This window comes from Echiichthys vipera (assembly GCF_963691815.1).
Source record: "Echiichthys vipera genome assembly, chromosome: 18".
Classification (NCBI taxonomy): Eukaryota; Metazoa; Chordata; class Actinopteri; order Perciformes; family Trachinidae; genus Echiichthys; species Echiichthys vipera.
In genome coordinates this window covers 15,067,326-15,087,222 of record NC_139843.1, presented here as the reverse complement: position 1 = coordinate 15,087,222, position 19,897 = coordinate 15,067,326, and the positions used below count along the sequence as shown (strand labels likewise).

The 19,897-nt window shown below is 40.1% G+C and overlaps 1 protein-coding gene across 1 annotated transcript; it reads left to right on the top strand.

Annotated features, from left to right (window-relative positions):
* Positions 1–3,515: 3,515 nt before the first annotated feature.
* Positions 3,516–14,132, top strand: LOC310961090 (sodium-dependent neutral amino acid transporter B(0)AT2-like). Its single transcript, XM_083933050.1, has 12 exons — positions 3,516–3,622; positions 6,386–6,605; positions 7,063–7,220; positions 7,913–8,033; positions 8,165–8,340; positions 9,658–9,768; positions 9,865–10,106; positions 10,232–10,415; positions 10,510–10,711; positions 11,254–11,413; positions 11,555–11,717; positions 11,878–14,132. Exons 2-12 carry the CDS (start codon positions 6,386–6,388, stop codon positions 12,124–12,126), a joined length of 1,986 nt encoding a protein of 661 aa, XP_083789176.1. The 5' UTR covers positions 3,516–3,622; the 3' UTR covers positions 12,127–14,132.
* Positions 14,133–19,897: the final 5,765 nt, after the last annotated feature.

Genomic DNA, 19,897 nt, shown 5'->3' with positions numbered 1-19,897 from the left:
AATGTTTGGACTTATTGTTTTTCACAAGCGCGAGCGCACACACACAGACACATTCCTTTTTTATTTTATTTTTTTATTTTTTATTATTATAATTAGTATTTTTGTTTTTACTTCACTATTAAGTTTTCTGTATTTATTATACCTATGAAATGTATTGTTGTTTTGTTTTATTGAATTTTTATGCTTTGGCAACATAATCTTTGTGACATTCATGCCAATAAAGCTGAATTAAATTGAATTGAATTGAATTGAATTGAATAGAGTTAAGAGAGAGAGTGAGATTTCCATGTTGAGGTCCTGTATGAATACTGTGAAAGTAGTGTTTCCCGCTGGGCCTACAGACTTTACTTTGGGGATGGTGTCAAAACTATATGGATCATAGTCATAATCATCATCATCATGAAGTCTTAATCAACCTTGACACCTTTTTTACAATGGTGGCCTCTAGGAAATATTTGGATTTGGAAAAATATGGATTCTTCCTTTCAATACTGCGAAGGGCCACTGGAGAAAAAAAGCGAGTGTCAAAGCCATATCCAGTTCTTCTGATACATCCACAGGCTGAAATGACCACGTGGAGACTCAGAGAGCGCTTATGCTGCAAAACTGGACACACTGACCAATCAGAGCACACTGGGCGTGAACCCTAATATAAACATTGGACCTTTAAAATATCTGTATATGGTACAACTATATATGTACAACTGTATATTTTCACATTTTTCTTCTATATTGTAATTCTATTTTGTTTCTATATTTTATATTTTTGTAAACTCCCTGCTTACTACTTGAGTGTAATTTTTGAAACAGCTGAAACTTCCCTTTAGGATCAATAAAGTTCTATCTATCCATCTATCTATCTATCTATCTATCTATCTATCTATCTATCTATCTATCTATCTATTATCTATCTATCTATCTATCTATCTATCTATGCTATATCACTCTGAGGAAAAGGTAGTAGATGAGACTTACGTTAACCAGATATCGTGAGATGTTTGTCATCCTTTGTCTGGTGTGAGAAAATGGAGAGGTTCATGTTAGAGCAGCTTTGACATACGACTGGAGAAAGGGGTTTAGAAAACATTTGACGTGGAGAATTCAAAGGGTGTTGTCAAAGGACCTTTGCTCCACTCACAGACAGTTCAACTGGTACTGATGGTGCTGCTTTAATGCAGGCAGCAGATTCATCTTAATCAGTAGAATAACAAGTCTTAACCACTACCTGTGCAAAACAACAACCCCATTCAATGATTCCCTTCAGTCTACAGTCCAAGCTTCACTAACTTTGGATTACGCTGTGTGAGTAAAGTGAGCCGCCCAACCAGTCTGACAACAGTACAGTGTATCTCACCATTCAATCTCTACGATCCTCAGTGGCCATTCATACTGGAATCACTGGTATCAAGAGAGCAAACTCCCAGTATCACTTACTCTTAAGGCTGGTCTGGTTTAAAAGACTTGACCAAAACATAGTTTCTATCTTATTTGTGCATTTACAACCAGAGCCATACTGGTGTGGTTGGTGTCCTCACATATAATTTCATAATAAAAATCTGACCAAAATGAGATTGGAAATGTGTGCAAACACCCCTGTTAACTATTGCAACACCAGCCATTCAGAGTATAGTTATTATGTACTGTATGTACACTCCATAGGTAATATCTATATTATAAACAACTTGGGAGGGAGAAGGTTAAGTTCTGGCAAAATAATGTAAGAATGTGTTGCAATGGGGACACGACCCTTTATTTAGTTTTATTTTAAATAAGTAAAGCTACATAATGGACACACAATAGTGAATTAGCATATGTTTTTCAAGTAGCTTAACAAATGACTACACAGAATCCATCACTAGTTGCACAAAAAAGTTCAAACATGGACCAAAGTTTTCACAAAATCCTTCAGTGCAGTTTGTGATTCATGGATCCAGTAAATGTCCACATGAATTTAAGAATTAAGTTGTTTCGACATGAGTTCTGACTACAACAGAGAGTGATGATTGGAATTGGATGAACTTACCAAGGTTGACAGGCTCCTGAGACTTTATTCCTGGTGTTAGCTGCTGTGTAAGTGTGTTTATGCTAACAGTGAAACCTGTCCCGTTTCTCAGTGTAACTCACTCTCCTCTCTTTGGTATTGAAAGCTTTCACAGAGCAGAGGTGTGTCACGTTGCTCAGTCCCGCCCAGTCTACTTCACCTTAGAGATAAAAATATTTACTCATTCTCTCACTCCCATACTAACAAGTGCATGTATTTCAGACTGAGAAATTGGTGCTAAGAGTGGCAAACCTGAGGTCATGTCCTTTGTATATTCTCTTGGAATTTGGGGGGATTTTCACAGCCTGGGGGGAAGTGTGTGCTGTATGCTGTTAAATACTTCACCCTGGAAATGATCCTTTATCAGTTATCATCCCATATTACCTTGAATTCCTTATTGCATGCCTCCACAGAGTAATTACTGAAATTCTTTGTTCACTGTTTTCTTCAAAAATGCAAGATAACAACCATGTGAGTGGTTGATATACAAATAATCATTTTGAGGGTGAAGTATTTATAATATTTTTTTTAATCCATATTAGACTATTTCTAAGTAAAATAAATGAATAAAAATGCACTATTTACTACCATGGTGGGGAAAAAACACCCCTTTGTGTTTGTGTGCTTAGAAACTGGACTTAGAAAACTTCGAAGCCCCCCAACATCATACTGAACAAAACTATGCTGTTCACTGTGTGTTTTGGATCGGCTACAAAACGGGACAGAAACAGACTGCAGAGGAAATCCCTGGTGCCAGCCTGCCCTTGGTCCAGGACTTTCTGACTCCTCAAGAGTCAGAAAACAGGACGCATCACTGCAGACTCTTCACAGTCTGGACACAGTCTGTTTCAGCTTCTCCCCTCTGGAAGACAATACAAAACACATATGCCAAAACTACCAGACACAAAAACAGCTTCTTCTTCCCACACGCTGTCACTATGATGACCCCTTCATACCAGTCCATAGTGTATCCAAGTAAAGTAGATCAGTTTATGGTGTTCAATACGTCATGTCAACATACACTGTATATGCTGCCACATTTACTACATAATCCAGGACCATTTGCACTACATGTGTATATGTAATTATGTACTTTTTATATAAATACTTACTGTATATCTGTATATTATAGTCAATTGTTTATGTTTGTCTTTGTGCAGCTTGCTGTCTTTGCGTTTAGCTGTATGTCTATTGAGAGCAAAAACAAACTGGAGTCAAATTCCTTGTGTTTTCGTGTACACACACTCGGCCACCTTGGTGATTCTCATTGTTCCTGCAAATGTCAGCAAGTTACTCACAGTTGCAGCTTCATAGCACCTTGGAAATGACATTTTTACACAATTGGGTTAGGGGTTTAGGGGGGTGGGACCGTGGGAGGGGTGTCCATATGGAGTAGAGAAAGTAGGGTGTCACATATCACAACAGCCCTTCATTAGAGGTGGACAAGTCTCCATTTTATCCTCCAATAGAGGAGATAGGCGGAGTCAGGTGAAGTGTGGCAGCAAGCGAGGTTACCACTTGAGTTTTGCTTTTGGTACATTTGGAAAAGTTTTTCAAGGATCTTTTATTTCATACCACAAGGTATTTATCACTCATTAATAAATGCATGCCGTTATTCCCCCCCGTGGATAATTCTGTGGTATAATGAGTTGTGTGTTGTGTGTTTTATTTGCCTCCAAACAGGCATACGTGGCATGCAGCGTGTGTGTGTATGTGCGTGTGTGTGTGTGTGTGACTATGTGTTGCTGTCCAGAGAAATGTCACTGCCAGGTCATTAAGACTGCGCGAACTGTACCCTAATGATTACTGTGGGGATGAGAACTTAAAAAAAAAAAAGTTTTTAAAAGTAGTGCGAGATTTGCATTCATGTAAAAGTGAATGCTGTTATATGCAGACACTGTTCAAGGACGTAAGTGAAAGCAAATCCCTCTGGATGACAGGAGCGACTATTGCATCAGCCTATCCCACTTTTTTCTTCACAAAGTAGAATTAAGTAAAAACTATAATATCTGGTCGTTGTAAACCAAAAATTTAAAAAGTGAATATTTGCCACGTGTTCTGTTTGACAAGCCATGAAACGTGGATCTAAGGAGATTTAACTTTCTATTGCATCAATTTTGTGAACATGCGTAGCGTTTTTTAAATGATGCGCTGTCACACTCCCCACTTTGACAGTTAGTAAAAGAAGAGTGGGGAGGTCTCTCCCACTCAAACTGCGTGTTTAACCTGCAGTCACACGTGTTGGAAAACACATTTTAAGAGGGTCGGTGTTTGGGCTTATGCTGCGTTCAGGCTCCTCCTGAGAGACAATCTATCATGAGGATCTGCACAATAACAGTAGTGGTGGAAAGTAACTAAGTATATCTACTTGAGTACAGCACATGATTAGACTACCTTTTTTTCTTTAAAACTTGATCTTAACTTGAGTATCTCCATTTTCTGCAGCTTTATACTTATACTCTATACTGAACCAATTAGCCATCGTCAAAATGAATCATCAGTTTTTTGATAATGGATTTATTTCTTCAATTCATTCATTTTAATTATTTTATTTGCTTTTCTTTGTTTTTATTTTAATTGAATATATTCTAGATTTTTAGGGGTTGGCTTGTGAGTTGAACAAAATAAGAAAACAAATTGATGTATATTTTTTAATGTTATATTGTAGACTAGTAATCAATTAAAATAGAAAACGTATCGACTATTAAATGGATAATGATAATAACATGATACTTGTGTGGGTGCATTATTGACCAGTGTGTGCAATACTCTTTGCTAATACTGCAATAATAATTTAACTACTACACTACTTTGCTACATCATACGCCGGTTTACTTACATTAATATTGCATTTATTTATATCACACAAGTTCCAATTTTCAGCACTATAATTTTTTACACTGTTGTATATATTGTAGTAAACCCTTTTTTTACATACTTATCATCTCTATCTACCATGCATATTGTTATATAGTATTATAATTTCCATATTTGTTTCATTTTTACATTAATTTCTCTATATATGTGTACTGTAGAATGGAGAAAATAAACAAAACCAATTCCACCCCCTGCAGTCTATTTCTATATTCTGTAACTAGGGTGTGCAGTTTTCGTGCAGCCCCTGAAAGCAGCACCGTAGTAACAGGGGCGTGGTTACTGGGTTGCATCACGCGGAAGAAACAAGCCCACGGCTGCACCAATAAACCGCGAGAGACAAACACGCGGGCGGTAAGATGATCAGTTTTTATATATCTATATATTAAATACCAGCATCAGAGTATCGGATTTGTTACATTTAATTTGGTAAATAGAAAAATAAGAATAGCTCGTGGTTGATAACACAGTAGTGACGGAGCTGACACACGTGCTCGTCTCCTCCTTCCCTTTGTCCGGACCGAAGACTAAAACAATAGGGGCGTCTGTTAGGAACTAACAACGTTAAGAGTTCTAAGTAATGCCAAGTATGTGAGGGGATACGTTTATCTAATTAAGGAGTATGTTTCTCCTGCTTTACAAAGTGAATACAGGTGGTGTAATGAACCACCTGGTGGCTGCTGTCAGCACACTCCTGAAGCCAGTTTACACACCCAGGTTGAACTAGTCTAATGCATTACCACGTGCAACAAGTCGTCATTGATAGAAATAGGGGTTGACTAAAAGTATATTATAATATTATAACACATTACAATCCATCAGCAACACAATTAAAGCCTCAAAAAATCCCTGTGTGGACCATGAGTGGAGTGTGGGCTGGTGACTGGAGAGGTGCCAGTTCATCTCCTGGTGTGTGTGTGTGTGTGTGTGTGTGTGTGTGTGTGTGTGTGTGTGTGTGTGTGTGTGTGTGTGTGTGTGTGTGTGTGTGTGTGTGTGTGTGTGTGTGTGTGTGTGTGTGTGTGTGTGTGTGTGTGTGTGTGTGTGTGTGTAAAATGAAAAAATAATAGAGTGAAAATTGAATTTCCCCATTCACAGGACTAATAAAGGAATTATTATTCTTAAAAACTCAATATGAAGGTAATTTAGGATTTATTACAGGGCTGCGGAGGTAGACTACCTCCGCCCCCCCCCCCCCCCACACACACACACACACACACACATACACATACAGATAGACACAGCAACAGGATAATCCCTTATCATTGCATGCAGACTCCGAATAGTAGGTCTGTTTGCGCAGAATCCCTAAAACAACTCATCAGCTGCAGAAAAGTCCCCATAAAGCTATAAAGAATCAACAGGATAGCTGTATTGGTCACAGGGGATGCTCGGCCACATTGTTACTTCATCAGTGTTCATGTACTTTTTGACATTCTGACCAGTTTCTCTCTTTGTCCCCTCCCGACTTAGATGGAGAAGCAGCCCTTGCCGACTGACGATGACATGATGGGGACCGCAGAGACGGAGATCGACGGCTACGCTGGTGAGGAGAGCCAGCCGGGCTCCTCTGAGCCGGCCGCTCGAGCAGGATGGAACAGTAAAATAGAGTATTTTTTGGCTCAGGTGGGATTCAGCGTCGGGCTCGGCAACGTCTGGAGGTTTCCGTATTTGTGCCATCAAAACGGAGGAGGTGAGTCACTTGGGACCAAACACAAATGTTGTGGGTGGAAAAATATCCAGTATTTAGTCAGAGAGAGTGAGTACCAGAAAGAGAGAATATACAATGCTTGTAGATGCATTATTGTGGTGTTTATAGATGTACCAACGTTTGGTAAACGTCACTAAACACTGATGTTCCAACATCTGGTTTATATTGCCACGGAAAACTTTATAAATAATACGTTACTCTGGCTTCTTATGCACATTTTTGTTTTGGGGGCGGCGTGGCATTTTGGTGGTTACGTAGACATACTCTCAAAAGAACATTCTGTTGCAGGCGGCAGTAATCAGAAAGGTGTGAGAGTTTCAAAGATCACAGTCCGACAGGAAAAAAACATCTGCTTCTCCTTTGCATCATTTTTTGTTCAGTGTGTCAAATTGTGATGCTCTATTGTTAACCTTAAGTGTTGGTCACCTCTCCTCCTCAGGAGCTTTCCTCCTCCTGTATGTGCTGCTGATGCTGGTTGTGGGCATTCCCTTGTTCTTCCTGGAGCTAGCAGCCGGTCAAGCCATCCGCCAGGGCAGCATCGGGGTGTGGAAGTACATCTCCCCCAGGCTGGCAGGGATCGGCTACTCCAGCTGTGTGGTAAGAGACTGATTGTTAAATGGCCGTCCCGTCTTCTACTGTTGTGTTCACACCGGTCGTGTTTTACGCATATTGGGCAGCACCATTTCATACAGAGTCAATGCAATGATGCGTGTTTCACGCTGCCCGCAGCAAGTTCATGTCTATTTACGTATTTGCACTAATTAAAATATTTCAACTTGAGTGGCACAAATAACACGGCACAACGCAAATTTACATGCCCAGTGTGAACACAACATCATACTAAGAGATTGCTCTGGGTTTGATGTTGAATGTGTTCCAGTAGTCATTTTTTTTGTTTTGCTTCAGCCAGTAATTTCCTGTCTGCCAACGCACCTTTAGCCACTGTCTGGAAAAGCACAGTGTTGTATTCACAGGGTGATGGAGCAGTGGTGTATTTAACCATTTAAAAAAAAAAATGGCAATGAAGTAAAGAGGCAGGTAGTCGTTTTCTTTGCATTATCATCTATCTGTCTAGGTAAAAAAAAAAAAAAAAAAAGGTAAACATCCACCTAGGAAACAGTCTCTGTCTTATTTCTCGATTATCAGCATGCAACTGCAGCTGATAGGAGCACTCGCTTTATTATTCTGTTCGACTGACACAACTGCCATATACAGTACATATGCTTTTCTTTAAAACATAATATAATTTTCTTATGAACCTGATAATCATGTTCTTTAAATGTCCTCAGGTGTGTTTCTTCGTCGCTCTCTATTACAATGTGATCCTCGCATGGAGTCTCTTCTATCTCGGGAACTCGTTCCAGTCCCCTTTGCCTTGGGAACAGTGTCCAGAACAGGGGAATGTAACGGGTAAACAAACACACAGCATTACGGTTCAAAAGTGACAACACATGAGGAGTTATTACATTGTAAATGTATTAGGTGTATGTCACATGTGCGATTAGTGATTAATCATCCTTTTTTTTTTCTCTTCACACCAGTAAAAGAATGTGAAAAGAGCTCCCCCACGTCATATTTCTGGTACCGCAAAGCTTTGGACATCACAGACTCAATCGATGAGACGGGCACTTTCAACCCGTACATCGTCGGCTGTCTGCTGGCGGCCTGGACCATCGTGTGCCTGGGAATGTTCAAGGGCATCAAGACCTCTGTCAAGGTAACCGTGTGGGCTGTTGCGGCTCCTGGCTTCCAAAGTGTTGATTTGACTATCAAGGGAGCCGTGCCGAGCTCTATGATGTTTCAGCAGCTTTAAACACTGCAACGACCAAACTGAATCATTTTCCAGTCAGTTACTAAATGAGTTACTACAGTTAAACAGTAAAAATATCTTTTATTATATGCACGTAGGAGTCTGATGGATCATATTTGCAGGACAAACTTGGGTATGTGTTTTAAATGGTGGTGGGTGTGGTAATTGTTTAAACTACTTAAGGCAATTTTTACCTTCCTGGCATGTCTCACAGCACTTAGTATAAATTTGAACATGACAACTCTGCCTCCCTCCAAAGTCCCACCCTCTTACCCCCTGTCTGACCTCTTATGCTCCCTCCTCCCCCGAAACTTGCTACGAGAGAGAAATGGGACAGTGCACTGGAATGCCTGTCACAAAGTGGAACCTCCTTCTTGTGAATTCGGGGGAGCACAAGCTACCGAATCCCAGTGCACTTTGCCTAGTTGGAGGTCCTAAACTTCGGACTTCCCATTGCACTGGAACGCAGCATGAGCAGCGCAAGTGAAACGGAGCGACATATGATAGGCAGGAAGCTCTGTGTATAATTGTCTCCGGATCAAATAAAATGATTGGTCAGACTTTTATAAGAAATGTATGAGAAATTAATATTTTTTTCAACACCTGGTGGATTTCTCTTACATTTTAGTGTAACATATGCTTATTAGGAGCATTTTAAGATTACAAAAAGTGTAAGAATGCCACAAAGGTAAGAATTGTTTTAACACAGTATTCATTTTGAAATATACCTTTTTGGGACTAAGTTAATTTAGATTGCCGTTACAGTGTTTACTCTGGGACCAGCTGACAGTCAAATAGTAAAAATGGAAAGAGAATCACTTCATGAAAAAGTCTGAGATACTGACAAAATTGTATCCTGTACTACATTGTTTTAGCGTTCTCAAGTCCCGGTCATGTGTTGGGCTTAGACTTCAGGGTTATTGTTGTGGGTGATAGATTCTCTCTGGAATGTCTGGTTTAGGAGTGCTGACCCACATTAAATTGCAAAATCCACACTAGCGTTAAGTATTGGGAGTTTTGTACATTAGAATTTATTTATAATAACCATATGGATTGTACCTAATTAATTCAGGGAAAAGAGTCTGTTGGTGTGACAAGAAAAAATAGATTTTTTAGTAATAAGTTCATTCATTATTTGTTTGAGGAGATTTGTGACTTTTTTTCAGTCGACCAGTAGATGTCTTAATTCACTTGTTAATGTAATCATTCTTTGTCTCTTTCTAGGTGATGTATTTCTCCTCTATCTTCCCCTATGTGGTGCTGTTCTGCTTCCTCGTCCGAGGGCTCATGCTGGATGGGGCCTGGGAGGGAATAACCTACATGTTCTACCCAAAGGTACCTGCAGATCAAATGTCCGGGCGAGTGTAGAAAAGCGAGGCCGATATGAATATTTCCCTGACGCAGCTTTTGTTTCCTCCTCTACGTTTCTAGCTGGAGATTTGGGCAGACGTGCAGGTGTGGCGTCAGGCAGCCACGCAAGTCTTCTTTGCCTTAGGTCTCGGCTTCGGGTCCATTATCGCCTACTCCTCATACAATCCTCGGAACAACAACTGCCACCGCGACGCCTTCACTGTCTCCACCATAAACTTCCTCACATCCGTCCTGGCCACCCTGGTGGTGTTTTCTGTGCTCGGCTTCCGCGCCAAAGACAAGGCCATGGTATGCGTGGTCAGGTATGTTTGATTAGCTAATTAACCAAGTGTTGTGCAATAAAAAAAAAAAACTACACAACTTGTTGGGTCTCGCCACACATACGGAATTGTTGAACGGTTGTGTTTTGTCTTTTTCTTTTCTTTAGTAATGTGAAGGAGTTATCGGAGCAGTTTCACAGTGGTTCTGTGGAAACTTACTTGATGCCACTCTTCAACTACTCTGATCCCAGTTCTGTGGCTCTGAAGGACTACAGGACCTGGTTTAAACAGCATGGAAATAAGATCCCAGGCAATTTAACAGACTGTGACCTGGAAAAAGAGATGCAGCAGGTAAAAACTGAGTTTATGGACTAACATCAGTTTGCGTCTGTATTTTGCGCGCTGTATATAAAAGCTAAAAGCTGGCCCGTTTGTTCATGTTCAGGGTGTGGAGGGCACAGGCCTAGCCTTCATCGCCTTCACAGAGGCCATGTCACTCCTGCCCGGCAGCCCCTTCTGGTCAGCGCTCTTCTTCCTCATGCTGCTCAACTTAGGACTCAGCACCATGTTTGGCACTATGGAGGGCATCCTCGCCCCACTCACTGACCGCTTCAAAACTCTGGCCAACAACAAGACCAAACTCACAAGTAAACACCTTTTTTTTTTCCTTAACAATTGTTTTTTCTTGTAAGCAGGGGATTTCCAATCAATGAAAGCATCAATGGCACTTTAACTAAATTGCGTTGGTTTTATTGTTTAGCCATGAGTCCAAGTGGCATTTAAACAACTAAGATTCTGAGAACTAAGATTCAAGCTTTGAATCAAAGGGAGATGGACTGGAAAACTTTTGCACAATGCTCCAGACACTGCCAGTGTGAATTGTATGTTTCCCATTAAGTGCTATTGAAGAGCGAAGCTCTCCCTCAATACCCTGCTGGCAGATATCTCACTCAGTAGATCAGTGTCTTGTCACGTGTCACGGAGATAAACAGGGTTTCCTGCATGTCCACCAATCCATCTCTGAGTTCAAAACACGTTCAAGCAGAGAAGGAGCTGAATTAGTAAATGTACCTTCTGAAGTTATTCAGGACAAACCACAGATGTGTCCAATGTGCTTGAACGCCTCCCTCCTCTTTGAAAGAAGTTGTGTTTGACCCTAACGTGTGTGTGTGTGTGTGTGCTTTTTCAGTTTTCAGCTGCGTCATTGGCTTTCTAATTGGCCTGCTCTTCACCCAGCGTTGCGGGAACTACTTTGTAATGATGTTCGATGATTACTCTGCCACTCTGCCCCTCATCATTGTGGTGGTTTTCGAGACCTTCAGTGTGTCTTGGCTATATGGAGCGGATAGGTGAGGTCTATTTTTCCGACTGTGTAACTGTCTTAACTCTTGAAATCTTGAATTCCATGTAAATGTTAACCAATCGGTTTCATCTTGAGAATCAGTTTGTCACAAGAATATTAATGAAAGTTGACCACTCTGTTTCTGAAGGTTCCTTGATGACATTGAATCAATGCTGGGCTGGCGTCCCCCTGTGATTTATAAGTACCTGTGGAAATACGTCTGCCTCCTTGCTATGCTCGGGTTGCTAGGCGCCACCACCATTCGCATGTTCATCAAACGCCCCACTTATTTGTCATGGAACGAAGAGAAGGTAAGGAGAAAAAAAAAATACCCCCTAAATATGTTAAACACAGAAAAACAGTACAGCTATTTGAGATGGGATGTTGCATTGGTGCACGCGTGTTTTCGTTTGTGGAGTTTGTTCAGTTGTTTAAGTTCTTGAGTGGTTAATTTGATCCCTTTTTCTTCAGGCTGCCGAGAAGTACCTGGAGTACCCAGGCTGGGCTCTGGCTGTTTTGGCTATACTGATCATATTTGCTATGATGCCTGTGCCAGTGGCCTTGATCCACGCTGTTCTGCAGGACAGGACAAAGCAAACAGCCAGAGATACAGAGAACGGCCAGTACAGCATTGTTAGCACTGATGACAAGTGTGAAACGCCTATGACTGACATGTCAGAGCCGGACCGAAGGAATGGGAACGCTGCTTCCTTTTCCTGAACGCTGGCCATGATGTTACACAGTGGGGAAATGACTTTCAGTACACAGTCAACACAGTGTCTCCTACAGTGTGCTTAGTGCACCTGTGGCACAGAAAGCAGTTGCAAAGGGGGACAAAAGATTCCTTATTTTAACATTTAAAACCTAAATTAAATCTAAAGTATCTAAAGTAACAGAGCACAATACTTTAAAATGCTTCTGCTCCAACAAGAACAACTTTTAAATAGTGTGTCATTTGGAAAATGTGGAGCAAATAACTTATTGCTGTAGTAACAAAAAGTGTAATTTCCAATAGCAGATTGTTACAGACTTCTTGTTGTATTTTTAGAATCCATAAAATGCCACGTTACAATGAAATGTTGTTTAAAAACCAGCAACTTCTCACTTTGGAGGACAGAATTACATTTTGCAGCTGTTCAAAGTCTCTTCTGTATGCGTTTAATGCTCATGTTTGTACAGATGCAACAATAGTGGTAATAATTTGGCCAATAGTCAATACCAATTCTTTGTTTGTTTGTTTGTTTTATCCTTATTTATTCCCACTTTATTGCCAGAAAAACTAAAATCATTATAAAATATTATTTAGCATTTAATTACGCTATGTTTGAATGAGGGAAATTCAATCATAAAAATGGAGGATAACCTTAGCCTTTCAAAGTAAACCTTGACTCAACACAGTTCAACATCGGCCACTGCCATAGGTGAATTTGTTTTCTCATTTGTCGATGGCCGTCAACAAGGCAAATATCGGCCAATACCGAATTAAGCCGATAAATCTGTGCATCACTTACTACTTTGTTAACTTTTAAAGCTTTTTTATAATTCATATTTTTACATCACAGTGAATGTGATAGTTGCTATGAAAGCAGTTTTAGGCTGGGCCTAAGATTGTGAGTTATATTAACAAAAAACAATACATATAGCAGACAGACACCGTCCAGTTAGATGCTGCACCTGCTGCTGCCATTGGATGTTTCTTGAGTGTAGGAATAACCGGGACGGCGAGATACTAAAGGGGAGAGAATGTTAAAGGAAATGGATCTGTTCTATTTGGCCCACAAAGTTATTTTTGAAAGCTATCAAAGTTAAGCAACTATAGTCGTGAAAGTGTTGTGAGACTGATGCATCAGGAAAGATTTGCAAAAAAATCTCCGTCCACTCAGATATTACTCGCAATGACAGACCTATACAGTATTAATGATGCTATTCACAACACAGAAGCCATCTTACTGCATTTACAGCCCAAATGTTTTGGTTCTACAGTTTGATAGTATACTGTGTTTGTTTGCAACTACAGTTCGTACTACACAATAATGTTAACATTATCTGGTCAAATCAACCTAAAACCTAAAAGGCTGCTATACAGTGTCAAAGCATTCAGCTTTGTTTTTCAGTGATTGTTATTTTAACATCACAGTTTGAAGTGACAGCATGGTACAAATATAAAGGTAAACTCTGTTTGTAATGTAAATATGTATATAGTAGAAGTACACATGTAAGCGAAAATGTGTTGGGGTTTTCTGTCATTTATTATTTGTAAATTGTACATTTGCATGATGCATTTTTTCTTTCTTAGCTCATGTTTGTTAAAACAGGCTAGACAAAGTACTGCTTTGCTTTAGAGTTAAGTGCTGTATATTTATATAATTAATGTGTTTATTTTGTACAATCATTTTTTTTAGATTTAATTGCTTGGTCATTATTGTCTTTGGTGGACGTTTTTCTGAAAGTTTCTATCAAAATGATGCTGTTGTGTATATGTACCAAAACTAAGTGCCTTCCCATTTAATTAGGCCGACTGAACAAAATGTTAAAGCCATTCCAGCATATAAACTGTATATAAAAGACATCTCTGTTGGTAGATTCACCTTTCAACTGTTTTTAGTCTTTAAGTCTGTATAAAATGAATTTTGAGAAAATGTAATATAATACCACTGCTGTGTAATATACTTTTTTGCCATTTCATACAAACATTTCTAGCAGTATATTGAAATAAAATTGATTGATATGAAGCTGAAGCTTGCAATTCAAACATTTATCTGACTTTTTCCTGATAACTACATAAGTATTGAGGAGTTACATGTGTTTTTTTCTATATTAACAATGTGCTTTTGAGGATGTTTGTTTCCAGAAAAGGGTAATAAATGCACATCTGAAACTATTGGAGCTAGAGCTGCAAAAAGGAAATAACACTACAAGTATACAAGTTAAAGTAAATTCAAGTGAATTCACAACAATGCAGTTTTTGTACTTGAAAAGATTAGAGGGGTTGGTTTTCTACCTTTTTGGAGTTTGCATGTTCTCCCCGTGTCTGCGTGGGTTTCCTCCGGGTTCTCCGGTTTCCTCCCACAATCCAAAAGACATGCATGTGTTAGCTTAATTGATTACTCTGAAATTGCTCATAGGTGTGAATGGTTGTCTGTCTCTGTTCGTCTCTATGTGCCCTGTGATAGACTGGCGTCCTGTCCAGGGTGTACCCCGCCTCACGCTCAATGTCAGCTGGAATCGGCTCCAGCCCCCCGCGACCCCAACAGGAACAAGCGGTTGAAGATGAATGAATGAATGATTTGTTAAATGCAATATTTTACGTTTAATTATGTCCTGTCACCCAGCACATCTGCATGTACAGTACAGCTGACTGTAGTTCAGTGTTTTGAGTACATGAAAAAGTAGTGATATTTTTCTTTATCTAGTCGACCCTTGCTGTCATGAATCCACATTTACTTTGGAAAATGATGCACATTTTTCTAGTATTTCTCACAGGGCTCCACCACTAAACCATTTGGTGGTTACATCACTTAATAGCTCGAAGATGCTGGCATTTTTTTAAAGGAGCTAAGAGCATTTCTGCAATCATCCTCTCTACCAAAAAACTTCCATCACATGCTGTGTGCTGCCGCCCATCTGCACCGTTATCTGCGTGGGGAAAAAGTTGAAGCATATCAACACTTCTTCCACCAAGATAAAGCTGTACACAAAGACAACACGTAGAGAGGTAAGAAGATTTGCTTTTCTTATTGACTTGTGATTGCACGGGTTGAAAGCGCTCTGACTGACTGTAGGTAGACTTCAGTTTTTATCTGTAAAAGTCTGGCAGCTCTTATTCTCAGAATACGTGCAGGTGGCCTGAAACCTTCACAGCTATCGAGATACGTGTTAAAGCTGCCGACTTAATTGTAGCTTTCGAAACACTGTTTTCACTGTTGGACGCGATTCCTTCTTTGTTTTTCTTTTGTATCAGTCCTTGAGCAGTTTAGTGTCCTTGGAAGGCTTTGCGGAGTATGGGAGTGGGATACACACCGCCCTTACTGAAGTGTTTCTGACCAGTCAGCTCACAGGATCAAGTATCAGACTGTTAAGGTGAATACCTAATGTGCATCTATGTCTCCAGATTGTCCATTAACCCTCGAGAAGGAAGAGTAGGTAGGTTTTAAGCAAAATCTGGCATCCATCATCAATAAATGAGAGGGTAAGTTCCACAATAAAATAACATTTGATATATTGGCTAGAGAATCCCTCAGTTTACTGTGTTGTTATTTTTCATATTTAGATAATAAAACAAATGCATGAAATCTAGATCTTGTTTTCATATCAGATGTGACTCACTGCGTTCTGTGAGCCAGTTGTATGAAACTGAAGCAGTACATGTATGTGTCAGCAGGGAGCTCTGTTGCACTCAAGACCTAAATAAAAACAGATTCCACTGTTTGAGTGAGAACCACTCTCTCCAGTTTCTTATTTTAAATTTCTGTTCAACCTACAAAAGCCAAAACATTTTACAACTTACAAAACAGTATGCCTCTGAATTCATTTATTTCTCTGTGGAGTTGCTTTGTAAGCCATTTTCTACGTGTGTATGCTTGTCGAGTACTCACAGGTGTCTCCTGTGGAAATATTAGGTGTCTGGGGAGTACAGTTGTCTTGGATGCAGTCTCACTTCAGTCAGCCAGAGAGGCAGAGAGGACAGGACCAACACCTGGAAGAGAGAAATACGACATCCTCACTTCGATCTCAGGTAAACACAATTGATGAGACCTATTTTAAAAGTATATATACTGTCATACTATAGAGTATGACACACGGGTGCTATATTGTTTTGACTATTATTGATTTACATAGTTACAGTGTACTTTTGTTGAGCTCCCTCGCTAGCCCTGTTAGCAGCCAAGAGAAATCATGCATATACTAAACTTTCAAAATCAGAAAAAAACTTTCAGATAATAAATAACATTTACGTTTTTGTCAATTTGATTTGATTCTCATTTGCAGGTGTACCAGTGGATGACCCAAATGGCGGGCCTGGCAGCTCTCTGCCTGCTGCTGGTGTTTCCACTGGGCAGCTCCCAGAGCACCCTGCGGTCTGAGCAGATCAACGCCCATCAGGCCCCGGCAGCAGCCCCTGCCCCTCCCCAGCCACACATACGGGACCTACTCAGAAAAGAGGAAACCACTCATTTAAATGCAAAGCGAACGTGTAAGTGTAGATCAAAGTAATGTTGTTTGGTAAAACAGCAAATATAAGTCCTGCAAAATATTTAAGGTCCCATATCATGCTCATTTTCAGGTTCATACTTTTTTGTATTTTACATGTTTTAATGTTAAAAAACACATTATTTTTCTCATACTGTCTGTCTGAATATACCTGTATTCACCTTCTGAGTACAGCACTGTAAGTGTTTATTTCTCTGTGGATTGAGCTTTTTTGATACTTTCACAGTACTTTCACAAAATTTCTCTTTTTCACACTATGGGACGTTTAATGTCAGAAAGGCCCAATTTGAATATGCCCAAATAAAAAAGGCTTTGTGTGTGGAAAAAAGTCTGACAATGATGCTCTTCGTGCCTTCACAGATGCCCATGTAGACAAAGACAATGCCAAAGTAGGGCTTTTCATTGCTGCGGCCATGGGAACCATCGCTCTGATGGCTGCAGTTTATTGTATCTACAACAAATTCTACACCAAACACCAGTACCTGCACACCCAGCTTAACGATGACTCAGGTAGGTTAATAGATTTTTAATTAAACTCTCATAGCATTCAAGCATCTTTCAGTGTTGGAACCAAATTGCCATGCCTGCGGGGACTGTCAGAAACCAGTATGGTTGTGAAAATACACATATCTGCCTTTGCTACGAAGTGGCAGTACAATAGAGACAATTGACACAGAAGTGACAACTATGAGCGTAGAAACTTCTCCACGGTGATAAAAAGAAGCTAAATACAGACAGTCTCCTCATCAGCAGACACAGAGAGAGAAAACGTGACTCGTCAACATCTGATCTTTTTCCTCTCTCGGGTATCATTTGTTGCATCACAGGCCAGCTGGGGTATCAAACATGAACGTGCTGATTCTTGTTTATTGATGTACAAAATGACTGAAGCGCTTCCTGCTTGCTGCCGTTTGGAGGCACTGTATCTGATGCTGCATGGTATAGCTTTAATAGTAGAAATACAACAGGAATTGTGTATAAACAGATACAGAAACATGACTGATTATTATGTTTTTTTCGTAAAGTGCAGCTAAATGACGTCTTATACTCTATCCTGTGAGCTAATAAAAAAGTAAGGTTCCTTTTATATCTGTTCACAGATTTAACCACGGACCCCATGGATCCTCCTCCCGTGTTTTTCTATTCCTCTGCTGGCTCCAGTACGGTAGATGTTCAGAGAGCTGGTTACGGCTCGCTCTCTGACACTCCATCCATCATCTCAGTGCCACCCTGCCTGTCCCCTCCTCCCTCTGTCATGCCCTTCCCTCCCCTCTTCCTCTCCTCTCACTCTCTGAGAACTATATCAGCCAGGGATCTGGAGAAGAGCTGTATCTGATATTGAATTAAGTTACTTTTATTAAGTGTGAGGCAGCGAAGTAGTTCTTGTTTGAATGTGCACTGTGAATTGTTTTCCAATATCTATACATGTCAAAGTTAAAATTTTTGCAGGCTGTTTTTTTTCTGTATGACTTTGCACATACATCACAACATAATCAATTCACTGTCGATAATCACGACAAAATCTGCCCTTGCATCACACCCATATGTAAGAGCTGCAGTGATTTGTGCACAGCTACAATAAACTAGATATTTCCTGCATTTTATCTAATACCACCCATCCTTTAGTCGTCCAGTATTGTACCAGTATAAATAAACTGTCCAGAGATGAAAGAAAAGTTGTCTTGCTCATTTATGATTTGTATGATCAATAATAACAGTCACATAGTTACATACAAAATTAGACTGAAATGGAGTTAACGGCAGCTCGATGCTATTTAAGTGTCCAAGTAAGCTGTGACAATGAGACAGCGCACAGGCAACTAAATGGAAGTCAGCCACCACCTTTATTCCCACAGCTACACCATAGGACCTCAGCTCTGAGAATTTTTAAAAATGTGTGCACCTCCTCCCATGTTATCATTTATAAGTAAATTACAGTCCATCAAGTCTTGCATACAGTCTATATGTTGAACACATTAGTAGATAATAACACAGGGAAAGACATACTTCTAACTCTTTTAAACTATGTTCTTGATGGATGACAGAAAATGCAGTAATGTTGTTTTTGTGCCCTTTTGATGCAAAAAGGGCTCTTACAGTGCCTACATAAAGTCATGATACCCTTTTGAAATAGTCACTTTTTTTGTTTTACAGCCTGAAATGATAATAAATATGCTTTATACAGATATACAGATGGAATCCTCAAAGAACAGCTGATTTTTTTCTGAAGTAAAATCAAAAACACCACAGTTGATGTCAGGTGGAGGCCAATTAACTTGGTATGTAATCTGGAAGGTGATTGGTTATACCTGAGAATCTTCATAATGGTTATTCTAAAAGGACTCATCACCTTTCCAACACTGCTATTCTAGTTTTTCATTTTTTTGTTAATTTTCAGAATTTTTATGAATTTTATGCATTATCATTTTGAGGCTGTAAAACAAAAAAGTGACCATTTAGAAAGGGTATAATTACTTTCCACAGGAACTGTATACTTCAATAGAGCTCCACTCTTAATGCTAAAAAATAACCAGAGTTCAGCTCATTGTTTTTATTTTATTTATATAAAAAAAATCAAAAGTAGAATCTGTGGGTCTAGGGTTTTGTTTTAAGACTCTTGGGTCATTAAAGATTAAATATTCGGCTGCCCAGCCCAGAATCACTGCAACGCCCTGGAAGCAGCCTGCCCCTCCCGCGTTATTAAATACCTGGGAACTCTCATAATGTGCTTCGATCGGACAGTGTTTACTCCAACTCTCCATTCAAGGCTTGTGTGATTCCAAGAATAGCCTCGGCTTGAATAGTCGGTACTTAAAACGCCCGGCTGCGAGGAAGGAAGTGACATTCTACTCACTACACACACTTGGGGAGATTAGCGCGCGGGCAGCGGTAATCTGGTTTCAGGACCACGGCCAGAGACACCGTTTGGCCACGAATCCTGTCGAAAGTTGCCTCCAGCGCTCCTGTGGGGTGCACCAAGAGTGTGAAGAAGTTTACTTGGACCTTAGAGAGACTCTGGCAAAGTGGGACTGACAATGTTTGCTCGGATGATTTTCTATAAAGGCAGTTGAAGCAGATTAAATCTCAGCGTCGCTGACTACAGAGTCTGCTGCGCAGGAAACTGCGGGTTAAACAGTCTGGTGATCAAGTCAAATCAAGTGGCTTTCTTTTTTTTATGAGTGAGTGAGAAACACGGGGCGGAGGGAGTCGAGAAGAAGGTTGTGCGCTCAGTCGGGAGCGCGCAAAAACTGCACATTGGTCGGATCCCGGAGCCGTGAGG